Source organism: Manis javanica, chromosome 6, assembly GCF_040802235.1.
Source record: "Manis javanica isolate MJ-LG chromosome 6, MJ_LKY, whole genome shotgun sequence".
NCBI classification, from domain to species: domain Eukaryota; kingdom Metazoa; phylum Chordata; class Mammalia; order Pholidota; family Manidae; genus Manis; species Manis javanica.
In genome coordinates, this window is record NC_133161.1 from 10,729,053 (window position 1) to 10,745,119 (window position 16,067).

A 16,067-nucleotide genomic window follows, 5' to 3' on the forward strand; every position below is an offset into this window, starting at 1 on the left:
AGGAGACAGACCTAACTAGTCCTCCTGAAAAAGAATTCAAAATAAAAATCATGAACATGCTGACAGAGATGCAGAAAAAAATGCAAGAGCAATGGGATGAGATGCAGAGAAAAATGCAAGAGCAGTGGGATGAGATGCAGAGAAAAATGCAAGAGCAGTGGGATGAAGTCCGGAAGGAGATCACAGATGTCAGGAAAGAGATCACAGAAGTGAAACAATCCCTGGAAGGATTTATAAGCAGAATGGATAAGATGCAAGAGGCCATTGAAGGAATAGAAGCCAGAGAACAGGAACGTATAGAAGCTGACATAGAGAGAGATAAAAGGATCTCCAGGAATGAAACAACACTAAGAGAAATATGTGACCAATACAAAAGGAAAAACATTCGTATTATAGGGATACCAGAAGAGGAAGAAAGAGGAAAAGGGATAGAAAGTGTCTTTGAAGAAATAATTGCTGAAAACTTCCCCAAACTGGGGGAGGAAATAATCGAACAGACCATGGAATTATACAGAACCCCCAACAGAAAGGATCCAAGGAGGACAACACCAAGACACATAATAATTAAAATGGCAAGGATCAAGGACAAGGAAAGAGTTTTAAAGGCAGCTAGAGAGAAAAAGGTCACCTATAAAGGAAAACCAATCAGGCTAACATCAGACTTCTCAACAGAAACCCTACAGGCCAGAAGAGAATGGCATGATATACTTAATGCAATGAAACAGAAGGGCCTTGAACCAAGGATACTGTATCCAGCACGACTATCATTTAAATATGATGGTGGGATCAAACAATTCCCAGACAAGCAAAAACTGAGGGAATTTGCTTCCCACAAACCACCTCTACAGGGCATCCTACAGGGACTGCTCTAGATGGGAGCACCCCTAAAAAGAGCACAGAACAAAACACACAACATATGAAGAAGGGAGGAGGAGGAATAAGAAGGGAGAGAAGAAAAGACTCTCCAGACAGTGTATATAACAGCTCAATAAGCGAGCTAAGTTAGGCAGTAAGATACTAAAGAAGCTAACCTTGAACCTTTGGTAACCACGAATCTAAAGCCTGCAATGGCAATAAGTACATATCTTTCAATAGTCACCCTAAATGTAAATGGACTTAATGCACCAATCAAAAGACATAGAGTAATAGAATGGATAAAAAAGCAAGACCCATCTATATGCTGCTTACAAGAAACTCACCTTAAACCCAAAGATAAGCATAGACTAAAAGTCAAGGGATGGAAAAACATATTTCAGGCAAACAACAGTGAGAAGAAAGCAGGGGTTGCAGTACTAATATCAGACAAAATAGACTTCAAAACAAAGAAAGTAACAAGAGATAAAGAAGGCCACTACATAATGATAAAGGGCTTAGTCCAACAAGAGGATATAACCATTCTAAATATATATGCACCCAATACAGGAGCACCAGCATATGTGAAGCAAATACTAACAGAACTAAAGAGGGAAATAGACTGCAATGCATTCATTGTAGGAGACTTCAACACACCACTCACCCCAAAGGATAGATCCACCGGGCAGAAAATAAGTAAAGACACACAGGCACTGAACAACACACTAGAACAGATGGACCTAATAGACATCTATAGAACTTTACATCCAAAAGCAACAGGATATACATTCTTCTCAAGTGCACATGGAACATTCTCCAGAATAGACCACATACTAGCTCACAAAAAGAGCCTCAGTAAATTCCACAATATTGAAATTCTACCAACCAATTTTTCAGACCACAAAGGTATGAAAGTAGAAATAAATTCTACAAAGAAAACAAAAAGGCTCACAAACACATGGAGGCTTAACAACATGCTACTAAATAATCAATGGATCAATGAACAAATCAAAATAGAGATCAAGGAATATATAGAAACAAATGACAACAACAACACTAAGCCCCAACTTCTGTGGGATGCAGCGAAAGCAGTCTTAAGAGGAAAGTATATAGCAATCCAGGCACACTTGAAGAAGGAAGAACAATCCCAAATGAATAGTCTAACATCACAATTATTAAAACTGGAAAAAGAAGAACAAATGAGGCCTAAAGTCAGCAGAAGGAGGGACATAATAAAGATCAGAGAAGAAATAAACAAAATTGAGAAGAATAAAACAATAGCAAAAATCAACGAAACCAAGAGCTGGTTCTTTGAGAAAATAAACAAAATAGATAAGCCTCTAGCCCAACTTATTAAGAGAAAAAGAGAGTCAACACAAATCAACATAATCAGAAATGAGAATGGAAAAATCACGACAGACTCCACAGAAATACAAAGAATTATTAAAGACTACTATGAAAACCTATATGCCAACAAGCTGGAAAACCTAGAAGAAATGGACAACTTCCTAGAAAAATACAACCTCCCAAGACTGACCAAGGAAGAAACACAAAAGTTAAACAAACCAATTACAAGCAAAGAAATTGAAACAGTAATCAAAAAACTACCCAAGAACAAAACCCCGGGGCCGGACGGATTTACCTCGGAATTTTATCAGACACACAGAGAAGACATAATACCCATTCTCCTTAAAGTGTTCCACAAAATAGAAGAAGAGGGAATACTCCCAAACTCATTCTATGAAGCCAACATCACCCTAATACCAAAACCAGGCAAAGACCCCACCAAAAAAGAAAATTACAGACCAATATCCCTGATGAACGTAGATGCAAAAATACTCAATAAAATATTAGCAAACAGAATTCAACAGTATATCAAAAGGATCATACACCATGACCAAGTGGGGTTCATCCCAGGGATGCAAGGATGGTACAACATTCGAAAATCCATCAACATCACCCACCACATCAACAAAAAGAAAGACAAAAACCACATGATCATCTCCATAGATGCTGAAAAAGCATTTGACAAAATTCAACATCCATTCATGATAAAAACTCTCAGCAAAATGGGAATAGAGGGCAAGTACCTCAACATAATAAAGGCCATATATGATAAACCCACAGCCAGCATTATACTGAACAGCGAGAAGCTGAAAGCATTTCCACTGAGATCGGGAACCAGACAGGGATGCCCACTCTCCCCACTGTTATTTAACATAGTACTGGAGGTCCTAGCCACGGCAATCAGACAAAACAAAGAAATACAAGGAATCCAGATTGGTAAAGAAGAAGTTAAACTGTCACTATTTGCAGATGATATGATACTGTACATAAAAAACCCTAAAGACTCCACTCCAAAACTACTAGAACTGATATCGGAATACAGCAAAGTTGCAGGATACAAAATCAACACACAGAAATCTGTAGCTTTCCTATACACTAACAACGAATCAATAGAAAGAGAAATCAGGAAAACAATTCCATTCACCATTGCATCAAAAAGAATAAAATACCTAGGAATAAACCTAACCAAGGAAGTGAAAGACTTATACTCTGAAAACTACAAGTCACTCTTAAGAGAAATTAAAGGGGACACTAATAAATGGAAACTCATCCCATGCTCATGGCTAGGAAGAATTAATATCGTCAAAATGGCCATCCTGCCGAAAGCAATATACAAATTTGATGCAATCCCTCTCAAATTACCAGCAACATTCTTCAATGAATTGGAACAAATAATTCAAAAATTCATATGGAAACACCAAAGACCCCGAATAGCCAAAGCAATCCTGAAAAAGAAGAATAAAGTAGGGGGGATCTCACTCCCCAACTTCAAGCTCTACTACAAAGCCATAGTAATCAAGACAATTTGGTACTGGCACAAGAACAGAGCCACAGACCAGTGGAACAGATTAGAGACCCCAGAAATTAACCCAAACATATATGGTCAATTAATATTTGATAAAGGAGCCATGGACATACAATGGCAAAATGACAGTCTCTTCAACAGATGGTGCTGGCAAAACTGGACAGCTACATGTAGGAGAATGAAACTGGACCATTGTCTAACCCCATATACAAAGGTAAACTCAAAATGGATCAAAGACCTGAATGTAAGTCACGAAACCATTAAACTCTTGGAAAAAAACATAGGCAAAAACCTCTTAGACATAAACATGAGTGATCTCTTCTTGAACATATCTCCCCGGGCAAGGAAAACAACAGCAAAAATGAGCAAGTGGGACTACATTAAGCTGAAAAGCTTCTGTACAGCGAAAGACACCATCAATAGAACAAAAAGGAACCCTACAGTATGGGAGAATATATTTGAAAATGACAGATCTGATAAAGGCTTGACGTCCAGAATATATAAAGAGCTCACACGCCTCAACAAACAAAAAACAAATAACCCAATTAAAAAATGGGCAGAGGAACTGAACAGACAGTTCTCCAAAAAAGAAATACAGATGGCCAAGAGACACATGAAAAGATGCTCCACATCGCTAATTATCAGAGAAATGCAAATTAAAACTACAATGAGGTATCACCTCACACCAGTAAGGATAGCTGCCATCCAAAAGACAAACAACAACAAATGTTGGCGAGGCTGTGGAGAAAGGGGAACCCTCCTACACTGCTGGTGGGAATGTAAATTAGTTCAACCATTGTGGAAAGCAGTATGGAGGTGCATCAAAATGCTCAAAACAGACCTACCATTTGACCCAGGAATTCCACTCCTAGGAATTTACCCTAAGAACGCAGCAATCAAGTTTGAGAAAGACAGATGCACTCCTATGTTTATCGCAGCACTATTTACAATAGCCAAGAATTGGAAGCAACCTAAATGTCCATCTGTAGATGAATGGATAAAGAAGATGTGGTACATATACACAATGGAATACTACTCAGCCATAAGAAGTGGAAAAATCCAACCATTTGCAGCAACATGGATGGAGCTGGAGAGTATTATGCTCAGTGAAATAAGCCAAGCGGAGAAAGAGAAATACCAAATGATTTCACTCATCTGAGGAGTATAGGAACAAAGGAAAAACTGAAGGAACAAAACAGCAGCAGAATTACAGAACCCAAAAATGGACTAACAGGTACCAAAGGGAAAGGAACTGGGGAGGATGGGTGGGCAGGGAGGGATAAGGGGGGGGAAGAAGAAGGGGGGTATTAAGATTAGCATGCATGGGGGGGAGGGAGAAAGGGGAGGGTGGGCTGCACAACACAGAGAGGACAAGTAGTGACTCTACAACATTTTGCTAAGCTGATGGACAGTAACCGTAATGTGGTTGTTAGGGGGGACCTGATATAGGGGAGAGCATAGTAAACATAGTATTCTTCAGGTAAGTGTAGATTAAAAATTTAAAAAAAAAAAAAAAGAAAGAAAGAAAGAAAGAAAAGGGGGATTACTCCTTAACAGGATAAAACTATTGGTAAATCAAAGATCAACGCATGCTTTAAATATCCTTAATGTTGATCACTTAAAGGGTGTCAGATGATCAGCTATGGAGGTACTCTTTTCTGATAATATTCCTTTCTCTTAATTAAAAAAAAAAAAAAAGCAGTTACTGTGTGCTGACCTCCAATGAGTTCTGCACAGTGGTATAGAGGGCATGTCAAAGTGTGGGCAAAGGGTCTGTTTGTTTCTACGCAGAAGATCAAGGCCTAGCTTGGATACCCAGAAAATGAACTAAGATACGATATGAGGAGGAGCTTCCGGCATCAGCACTCTCTGGAGGACTCGTGCCGGGGGATGATCATCAAAAAGCCTCCACAGGGATCCGGACGATGCTGCGGTTGTGGCTGCATCCAGCCCACCGTCTCCTGGACTTGCCATAAGAAGGAGGAGGGAGATGTCTAGGCTGGCATGTGCATACAGTGAGACAACGAATTTGACTGGATCTGTACTGTTGGAACTCAACCAGGAGTTGGGAGGGGTGCAAGTTGTAGCACCCCAAAATCTCATGACTATAGACTATCTATGGTTAAAAGAACATATGGGATGTGAACAGATCCCAGAAATGGGCTGCTTTAATTTGTCTGATGGTTCAAGTACAGTTGGAAAATATCCATCATATCATAGATAAATTTTCACAAATGCCTAGGGTGCCTAAATGGTTTTCTTGGCTTCACTGGAGATGGCTGGTAATTATAGATTTGCTTTGTTTATGTCACCGTATTCCTATTATGTCAATATGTGTGTGCAAATTAGTTAGTAGTTTAAAACCTATACATACTTAAGGTACTATACAAGAAGATATGTCAAAGAAATAATCAATCCTCCCAAGTTTCCTTCATATGCTACATCTATAGCTTTTCTTCTTCCTTCCTAATTACAAACTTTAAATAGAATTCGTGCCTCATATCGAATTTACCGAGTATCATAATTCCTCCAGGTGGTAAAGATACCTCGAGACAAGTGCTGGGCATAGAAGCCACAGGGCATAAATCTGCAAAGAAGTAAAAAGCTAACCTTTGCAAACAATATGGCTTCTCTCTCACTTACCAACTTTACATTTCCCTGTATGGCCCTGGAAGATGACTGGTTAGCCAGAGACGGGTAAGATTCCTCAAGGGAGGAACAACCTAAGACAGGCACAGTCGCAGGGGGGCCATCAGGTGAGAATTTGGGGATCAACAGAGGTGAGGCTCAGAACCTCACCCCCCCTGCTTTGAGAGAAATCTTCTGCATCCGTGGATGTCTTGCTGCCCTTGTCTAGCCTGGATTAATACTTAGTCCATAGGCACACACCTGATCATCTGATCATCTACATTTGCCTTCTTACAGCACTAAACTATGTTTTCTACCTTTATCTTGCATCTACCTACCACTTCAGCATTTTATTAAAAATAAAAATAATAATAATAATAGGAGAAATGTGGGATCAACATATAAATCAAGTACAAAAATCAAATGAATATTCATATTTGACCTGATGGTTTATAGGTCATATTGCATGATCAAAACCGAAAGTTTCTGTGATGACTGCCCTTGTACTGTTCACCATGTAAGAATTTATTCACTCTGTAAGAATTCGTTCACCATGTAAGAACTTGTTCGTTATGCTTCAGAAGATTGGAGACTGACGAGAATTAGGCTTGAGATGGATTAATGATTGTACATTGAGCATTGACCCCCCTATACTGAATTTTATTGTTGTTAACAACCATTTGATCAATAAATATGAGAGATGCCCTCTCAAAAAAAAAAAAAAAAAAAAAAAAAAAAACTTAAAGGAGACAGAGTTCTTCATAACCGATTAAAACATTGAGTACAAAGTGCTACACACTGTACAAATAGCTGACAGGGACGAATAAACTCAGATGAATCATCGCAGGACACCAGGGGAGCTCTCTGTTTCTGGAACGTGAATGCCCCTGCTGTGCAGGTGGAGGGAAAGGGATGTTAGCGAGGTTCCTTCCTTACATACTGGAACTGGAGGTTGTGTGCTTAGGGCTTACGGTAACACTGAGAGGACATGAGCTCCTGGGTTCTTGTTTCGGTGGCAGACGGTAATGTGTGTGTTTGAACTGAAACCTCTAGGTCCAAGGCTTACAAGGTAGGTTTCCCCGCTTTTGGTCTAGTTTCTGATCTTCATACTCTGCTTTTCTTTCTTTTGTTCATGTCATATTCATCCTTCTTAGGTCTTAGCATACAAGAATCTAATTTTGTCTGTTTGGCTGCCATAGGCAGCAGAATATGAAGGCTGAGGGGCTCAGAGACCACGCCATGTTATCCTGCAGGTAGGAACCCCGTGGCAGGAGAGGTCAGAGAACAAGCTCTACATCACCAAAGCTGTGGGATCCGATGGCAGGGGGGCGGGAAGGCAGGGGGAGGGGCATGGCCCCAGCAAAGAAGAGACACCAAAGCAAAACTAAAGTGGTATTTGAAGGATTTTTCATGTTTATTTTGGTGGGGGGAATTTGAAGTGGTCACCATAGGGGGAATCAGAATTTTGTTTGCTTTCCTTTTATTATACAGTTTGGTTTTTAAGTACATATAGAATATGTGAAGGGGGCACCACATTCAGTCAAACAGGGAAATTGGGTTGAGCTCCAAAACGCAAGCACAGAGCCCTATGTTATCCAAAAATAAACTAGAGTGCAGAAAGGCAGACCTTCTAACCAGTGACTTGCATGTCTTTTGCTGTCAATCACTTAGCAACATGGATATCCAGAAGGTGCAGAAATTTATTGCCAAGGGTTGAGGGCTGCTGATTGGTAGCCAGACCTGATGGTGGGCCTACAAACACCCAATTCTAAGTGTTTGTCTCAGTATCCACTGAACAAACTTCTTGCACACGCTGGCCTTGGGATCTCAGATCAGGAAAGCGATATAGGTTCCCATGCCCAGGGTGATAGACTACGAGCCCCTCAGAGCTCTCTGCCGATTCAAGTGCATGCAGTACGAGGGGAGAAGCTTAGACAAGAGATGGCTGGAGAAGCTAAAGATTGACTGTACGTACAGGTTCCAAATTCCTTATAAGGGACTTCCCATCTATGAGCCTGTGCTCAAAGCTGTTGTGAAAATGATCCATCAAAAGGGTTTAACCACTTGTGAATAATGAAAACCCAATCACTCAGGGCCAGCCCTCAGGCCACCCTGATTTCCTCAGCCAGAGAACTGGCCATGTGAGGATCTGATGCTGTCTGTTGCTCTGTTATCAGACTCCCTCTTTGTACACGCCACAGAATCTCCCATCACCATCTCATTTTAGATCAGCACAGGCATAGAATGAGGTGGGGTTAGGACAGCACAGGCATTAGGGAAATAGAGGACTGGCTAGCCTCAGCAGTGCTCCAGTGACCACCCCCCTTGGGAAGGCCACCACCATTCCCCGTGTTACTTTTGGGTTCTAATGACACCACACGGTCAGTCATTTGCTTAAGCACTTGGCTTTCCTTTTAGGCAGTAGAGGAGAGTCTTCTCCTTTATCATCTCTGTGACCCTCCCATGTAGCACAGTGCCTAATACACAGTACATGTTCAATAAATGCTTGATTACAATTAGCATTAGATCTCTCCTAATGGCCCAGGCTGTGACCACAGCTGAGCAATAATAAAAGAATGACACTGGTGTTTGTTGAGACACTCTACTGTGACTTGTCGAGGCTGTGACCCTCCAGGGTCATCAGTTACTCAATGGTGGGACAGGTGTCTGTCCCTTCTAGCTCTAACACTCTACAGTCCAGACAATCCATCTCAGAGTATTCCAGGGCTTGACTCTGAACACCCAGCTCTCCCTGACATTTGAGTCTATCCTAGCTTTACCCTCAAGAAACACATTCTTCTTACACAGCTGCTTGTCTCCATAAGACAATCTGGCAGACTTGTTAAGAGTCAGGTCTTCAACAAAGAATAAAAATTTCATTATGTCTGCGTGGTGGGAGTGTTTTCAAATGGTGGGATTACACTTGTCAGCTACTTCAGATGAGAGGTTATCTGCACCTAAATCAGATTAAAATCTTTATCTACCGCTAAACCTAAGAGTGAGAGAAATAATAATACCAAAACTAAGTGCCATTTATTGAGAACCTATCATGGACCAAGTAATGTGCAAGCACAGTCTCCATCTCTGAGACCAGAGGGAGGCAAAATGAGGTATGATACCAGTTACTGGAGTGAGCACATTAGGGGCTGGAGAAGAGAGCCACTGGTGAGAATGAAATCAATGTTAAAGGGTGGCTTGAAACTAAGCACGCTGCGTGATGTTACGTGTGTGTGCAGGGGAGTGCCTTTTGCTGACTTGATACCTTATTCTGCTCCTTCTCTCTCCCCAGTTTCAGGAGGCCTTTGGGTAGGAGACATTCACCCAGCTGCTGATTGCCAGACCCTCTCTGTCAAGACAATGCTGGCAAGAGGAATCTATGGGTAAAGAAATCCTGTGGAAAGGTGCAGAGAATCTGGTTCCTCTCTTTGAGGCCGGGGCTGGCCTATCCAGAAAGAAGAGGCTGACAGCCTGGCCTGTCTGCCTGCGCAGCAAGAAAATCTCATGAAATTATATGCACCTTACAGGAAGGAGTGAAGAAGTATAGAAATGTTCACTTTGAAACAAACTACTGGTTACAGTAGATCTAATCCTCATTTAATCAACCCAAATTTCAACTTCATTTTTTTCTCACTTATTCAAAATATCCTAATTCTTTTGCAAGGTAGATATTAAGTTAGTGATTTTCCAAATGTATAACTCAACCAGGTTTCCTGTAGTTTTATTTTTTAGACCTAAGGAATTTATTTCTTAATTGTTTAGCATTTTACATTTGCTTTATTGGGTGACTGGACTTACTCGGACCCAGAGACTTAACCCCAGAAATGTCTCCCTTCGGATCTCTATGGAGTACCTTTCTCCTAATCCCAAAGTTATTTCATGTATTACATAAATATCTTCTGTCCAGGTGGTTTGAACACATGAAGTGCTCAACAGACACTTGTTGAAATGAGTAATAACAACTACATGAGAGAACCATCTCCAGTGTGCGCCAGCCAGGGTGGTCAGCACTTACCTGGACTGCCATTATTCCCAAATGCTGCGGTCCTATGAGTTAGGAACCACTATAGGCCTGTTCCAAATGGGGTGATGTGTTCCTGGAAGTTAAAGCTCTAAGGTAGTAATAGGTTAAACTTCATGGAGATATAGTCCATATGCATGGTGGGTGGTGCAAAGGGTAACTGATTCATCTATTTCCTTCACAAGATTCTTTAGAATTACTCCCATAGCATACAGGACCCCATGTATCCATCTCACCTTTACAGATGGGAGCTGCCACACAGCCCACCAAACACCCCATGTTGTTCCTTTAGGAACCAATCAAACAACTTGCTGACAATTGCAAATCTGTTATTCCAGAAAATGGACATTAGTGTCATAAAGATAGAGCAAGGCAAGCAAACAAAAGAAATTTTGGCTTGTTCCATGCAAACCGAGGAAAGCTTTGCGAGGCACATGACTGATTTTTGATCAGCATCACCTGTCCTAGAGGTTCAGTGTCGTTGCAAACCTACACTGAACAGAGAACTAAGCCATGGATGCATATATAATCTCTTCTGGCACACAAGGAAACCTGAATATCAAAGTGACAAACTAAAAGAGCAAGAATTTGAAACAGATCATTAGACTCAAATCCTGTGTCCTTAACTGAAAGAAAATGTATGATCATAGCTATTATTCCTCTAATTACAAGAACTTTATATATGCTCAAAGAATAAAAAAATACATAAATGTGCCTATCTTCAGTGACTTTTTTACTTTTTTTTCTGTTCCATGAACCTTCCTCTTGAGCCTCTGCCTTCTCCCTGAGCAGAACACGGCTGCCCACCGAGAGACGACGGCATTCCCGTCGTGTCACGGGCAGGCACCGACCACAGACAGCCAGATCACTCCATCATCGGGACCTAGGCATTAGACCGGGCATGCTCACCAGATTTAAGCAGAACCAAGCAGTGTCTTTTTCTGATGAATGATAAAGTCGTTGATGGAAGAAAACAGATTTTTCCTGATATCATGGTTTCGATGAAACATTTATGCCAGGAGCTGCCTTGCAATACGGCCATCTTCACACACAGAGAGCCTGATGGACAATGAAACCCACACAAAGGAAACGATGACAAGTCAAAGACAAAAACCTACATCCCTCAGTTTTCTGCTCAAGAATCTAGGCCCAGTAGTGCTTCAAGCTCCATGTCAACCACTGGACTTTCTTGTTTCTGAATGAATAAATTGCTCCCTTTTGCTTCACCAGTTTGAGCTGAGTCTCTATCACCTGTTACCAGAAAAGTCCCACTAACATAGCTTCCCCTTCCTCAAGTCCTCTCCAGCTGCCCGTCACAGCAGGGCGCCTCCTGTCCTTTCTCGCAGAGGATTCGCCTTGGTTCAGCACTTCCTTGCTCCACACCTTTCCTCTGCTCACAGTGATGAGCTCCCTCCCGCACAAGGTGAATCCGGACAGTGATAACATGAGCCAATTTTTCCCCAGATGGTGAAGATGAGCAGTGGTCACAAAGGCCTCCACCTCCACAACCCCATGATTCTGAAACCACACACTTCTGTTTTTAAAGGTACTTTTGGATAGAGGGGATAGAGAAAAAATTTGGGGCTTTTTTTTCCAGCTTTGGAAAGACAGGAGTCTGATTGGAAGAGCTGACCAATGGTTGTCTCCTCTTTTAGGTCTCAATCTAAAGATCATTTCTTAGTTTAACTGCAGTCACACAACCCGTACTGCATTGAATATTTCTCAGCAATTTGCAGTTAATGTTCTCTTCTCTCTCTAAACTGCACATTTCATGAAGGCAGAGCTGATGTCTGTGATATGCCCAATATACAGCTCAGTGCCTGGCACATTCAAAGTCATCGATGGATAGGTATTTGTGGACTGAATAAAGGCACACAAGACTGATGAAGGGTTCCCACCTCCTGTCCCCACTGAGTATGCTATAGAGGCCTATGATATTTACTGAAACTGAAATACATTCTCCCAAGACTTAAAACAGGATCAAGGGAAGTGAGAATTCAGAGGGAAAAAGGAAGAGTCCCTCTAAAATCAATGTTGGCTGAAGTTCAAGTGAGGACAGAAAGGAAGAGGGTGAGAGGCGAGCTGCAACGTGACATCAGTCCTCCCTCCATTTTTTCTACCGCATATGTAGCTACATAAATTCTGGTCATGCTGATGGTCAGAGTGGATGAGATGGAACCTCCCACCGGTCTCCTCCCCACCTCTTTTATATATTTAAGATTCAACTCTTATGAGACTGTTTGCAGCAAAGTTTTTGTGGGAGATGATGATGAAAACTTGCAAGGAAAATAATCAACTGAATTAAATTCCTTTGGCCTTGACATTTTATGGTCTCTGTCTTCATGTCTCCCCACACCTGTTCCTTTTCTGTCCTCGAATTTCAGCCAACATTAATTTGGGAGAGGCTCTTCTTTTCCCTGAATTAACACTTCCCGCAGTCCTGCTGGATGTCATGAGATCCAGGATCAAGGGCCTGTTCAAAACGAGGATGATCTCCAGATCTCTTCACATCACCCACCAAATAACTCTGCCCCTTTCCCGTGTGTCCTCAAGATGGCACACTAAGCACAGAACCCAGCCTCTTCAACCACTGGCACTAAATTACTAGAAAGACAATGTCTTTTCTTTCCCAGCTTTGGAAAACCAGGAGGCAGGCTCCCCCTTCAAGATCCAGGGGATGGTATCACAGGAGAGAAAAAACAAGAAAGCAAGAGAACCAAGAACCTGCCAGTGCAAAATGCTTCACAGAGCAGGAGTGGCCACGGGAGTTCCCCAAGCCTGGAGGAAGCAGACGGGGGAAACAGACAAATCTCAAGAATGCAAGGATCATGAAATCCAAGTGTGCTTAATACATTCACTGAATTCACAGATTATAAGAGAAAACCTTTATGACCATGCCAAAAAGTAATTTGAAAAATCCAAGACCCAGTCGTGATTCAATATTTGCAGCACGATAGACACTTCCTAAAACAAACAGGACATCTACCAGAAACCTTCAACAAGTACTATACTCAGTAGTAGTAAAAAGTAGAAGCATTCACATTAAACTCATTGTGGGTAAAATTGTAATATTTCCAGAATATCTCACCTGACTTAGTGCATCTGCATATCAACAGGTGTTCCTCAGGGGTGGAGAAGTAGTTCGTCTCCATATCAGTGGGTAATTACCTGGGCCACCGAGGGCTTATCTGAACCTAAGAGGTGAGGGTGAGGGTGAGGGCTGGTTTTGCTTCTGCTGGAGCAGGAAAGAGAAACAGCCCTGGACTGCAGGTTGTAAGCAATAAACAGGTTTTAAACTTTATTTCTCCCTTGACTGATTTTGGTTTTAGAGGTATTTTGCCCTGGGATTTCCTTTCCCGAGTTACACTCATTAACAAGAGAAGAATATTCACTCCTAATGCTACCTTCAGCATGTGCTTGGAGGTCCTTATTAATGCATTAAGACAAGAAAAATAGACGAACTGGAAAGGAAGAAACAAAATAGTCATTATATTCATAGAATATGACCGTCTATATTTGGGGGGCAGAACTAATAGACATAGCTGATGAACTTGGATGTGATAGGGACAGGTAAAGGGTTCAAGGATGACACCAGGACTCATAGCTTAAGCCCTCAGTGTGCTTCAAACCTTTAACTGAGATAATGGGACATGGAACTATGGGATTAGAGAAAATTTCAAGCCATTTGATATATGAGTCTAGGTTTTAGAGATTTGGCATACAGAATTAAGAGGAGATATTAGATAAAGAGTTTGATAGATGAGTCTAGACTTCAGAGCGGAGGTCATGTCTGAAAATATAAATTTAGAACTCATCAGAATATAGATGATATTCAAAGCTTTAGCCCACATTGAATTCCTTAAGAAGAGCCAACGTTTTGAGATAAGCAAATGAGATTGGGAATGACTCGCCTGGTGAGATAAGAAAGCCCAAAGTTGTCACAGTATCACAGAACTGTGGGAAAGAAAATATTCTGGTTTAAGCAGAGGAGCAGGGAGATGCCCACAGTCATATGTTCTTGAATGCTCATAAAAAGTCATGTAAAATGAGAGTAGACATATAACTCTGGGATCAGTCCTTGTTAAGTGATCTTGTCAATGAAGGTGGTGGCTGAGTCAGAAACCCAAGCGGTGTAGGATGGGGAGAAGAGGAGGTGAGGAATTCAAGACAGACCAACATTCACAATGTTTCTAATACATTTTTCTTCATAAGGAAGCAAAGAAGTAGGGTGATAATGGGAGGGAGAAAGAGACTAAAGGGAATGTACATGTGAATAATCCAGTATGGAGGGAGAAATTTTGATTTGTATGTTTGAGAGAAGTAAATTAGATTTAGTTTTATATGAAATTATAAAGTAATTTTCAAGTAGAAGGAAGGAGATTAGATAGAACATGATTGATAGGAAATCAGTTGGTCTGGCTGACCTATCAACTTGACTGGATTTAAAAATTTTTATATGTTTGGCATTTAAAAGACTTAAGCATAAAAGATATTTTGTTCTCTTAAAGTACATAATTAGTTCACAGATTATTTTCATAATAGTAAAATATCTGTGGGTGTTTCCCCTAAAAAATGGCACACTACTTCTCAATATGTCTGGCTATGTAGGATGAACCCATATTGACAAATGGCTTATTAATTCATATATGAAAACCTTCTACAGATTAAAGAGTGGAAATATGACTGGATTCAGATAGACTGCCTATCTTCCCTCAACTCAATTCTATTTAATTTTAAACAGACAACAGGGACTTTTGTGGGCTTTTTTTCCTCTTTTTCGACTGTTCAGCATTTAGATTCTGATTCTGCTGGGGTCCTCCTCAAACAGTGTGAGTCTGCCTGGAAGAGAAGGTCCTTCTTCACTGCACACTAGCTGCTGGTGCCAAATATGTACATTTCTTCCGCTCAACCCTGTAGCTAGAGAGTAGTCAGTCACATCCACTGGCAAGTGATCAGCTCTCTTGGTGGCACCCGGTGGCCAGTGCCACCGCAGCGGCATCCTAACCAAACTCTCCTTGTGGCCTAACTTTTGCTGCACTTCTGAGCATCTAGGTCCTGGTTCTCAGTGTATTCAGACCCATGCTCCAGACACACCATCAGTTATAAGGACTAGTCAAGTCACTTCCAACGAATTCCTTTCCTGCAGAAGTTAGCCAAGGCGCTCTTTTCTGTTGCTTCACAACTGTAACACCCGCAGACCAACCCAACAGCCTCTTCCTCCAAGAATCCCACACAGTTCTTGGAATCTCTGGAAACCCAAATAGTACCTAGATTTTTTTCTTTGCCTGAGGTCTGATTTTGCTCATGATGGTCTAAATCTTGGCTACCTAAAGTTGGTTTTCAACTCAGGCAGAGGTGAGAGAGAGGAAGAGTATGAGAATACTTCCATCCAGAGTATGCCTCACTAGAAAATAGAGCTCATTCCCATATCACCTCTGTATGCCACTTTCCCCAGTGGCTAACCAGCACATTACATATAGATTATCAGTATTTGTCAAATCAATAAATCCAGAAAAAAATTAGAAAATAGTACAGAATGTGGAGACAGACAAAATAATGGGCAAGAAATATAGCATTCTCTTCCTTTCTCTGCTGTCTTGGGGAACTCTCTGGGCATCATTTTCTTTATTTGTAACATGAAAGGGCAAAATAGTCTGAATACCTTTCAGCTGAGAAATTATTTGATTTGGGAATAAA

At 41.2% G+C, this 16,067-nt stretch overlaps 1 protein-coding gene across 3 annotated transcripts in view; it reads left to right on the forward strand.

Moving 5' to 3' along the window:
- The window catches only part of TCAF2 (TRPM8 channel associated factor 2), a 56,899-nt gene extending 43,075 nt beyond the window's left edge, over nucleotides 1-13,824 (forward strand). The window contains exons 9-10 of one of the 3 annotated variants that reach the window (XM_036994564.2): nucleotides 7,552-7,605; nucleotides 9,642-13,824. In XM_036994564.2, the coding sequence (XP_036850459.2) occupies nucleotides 7,552-7,572 (21 nt within the window). In that variant the 3' untranslated portion in view covers nucleotides 7,573-7,605; nucleotides 9,642-13,824. Of the gene's footprint in view, nucleotides 1-7,506; nucleotides 7,606-9,641 lie in introns of those variants that run through there. The other 2 variants (XM_036994565.2, XM_073238298.1) reach the window with 2 other exon arrangements.
- The last annotated feature ends 2,243 nt before the right edge of the window (nucleotides 13,825-16,067 follow it).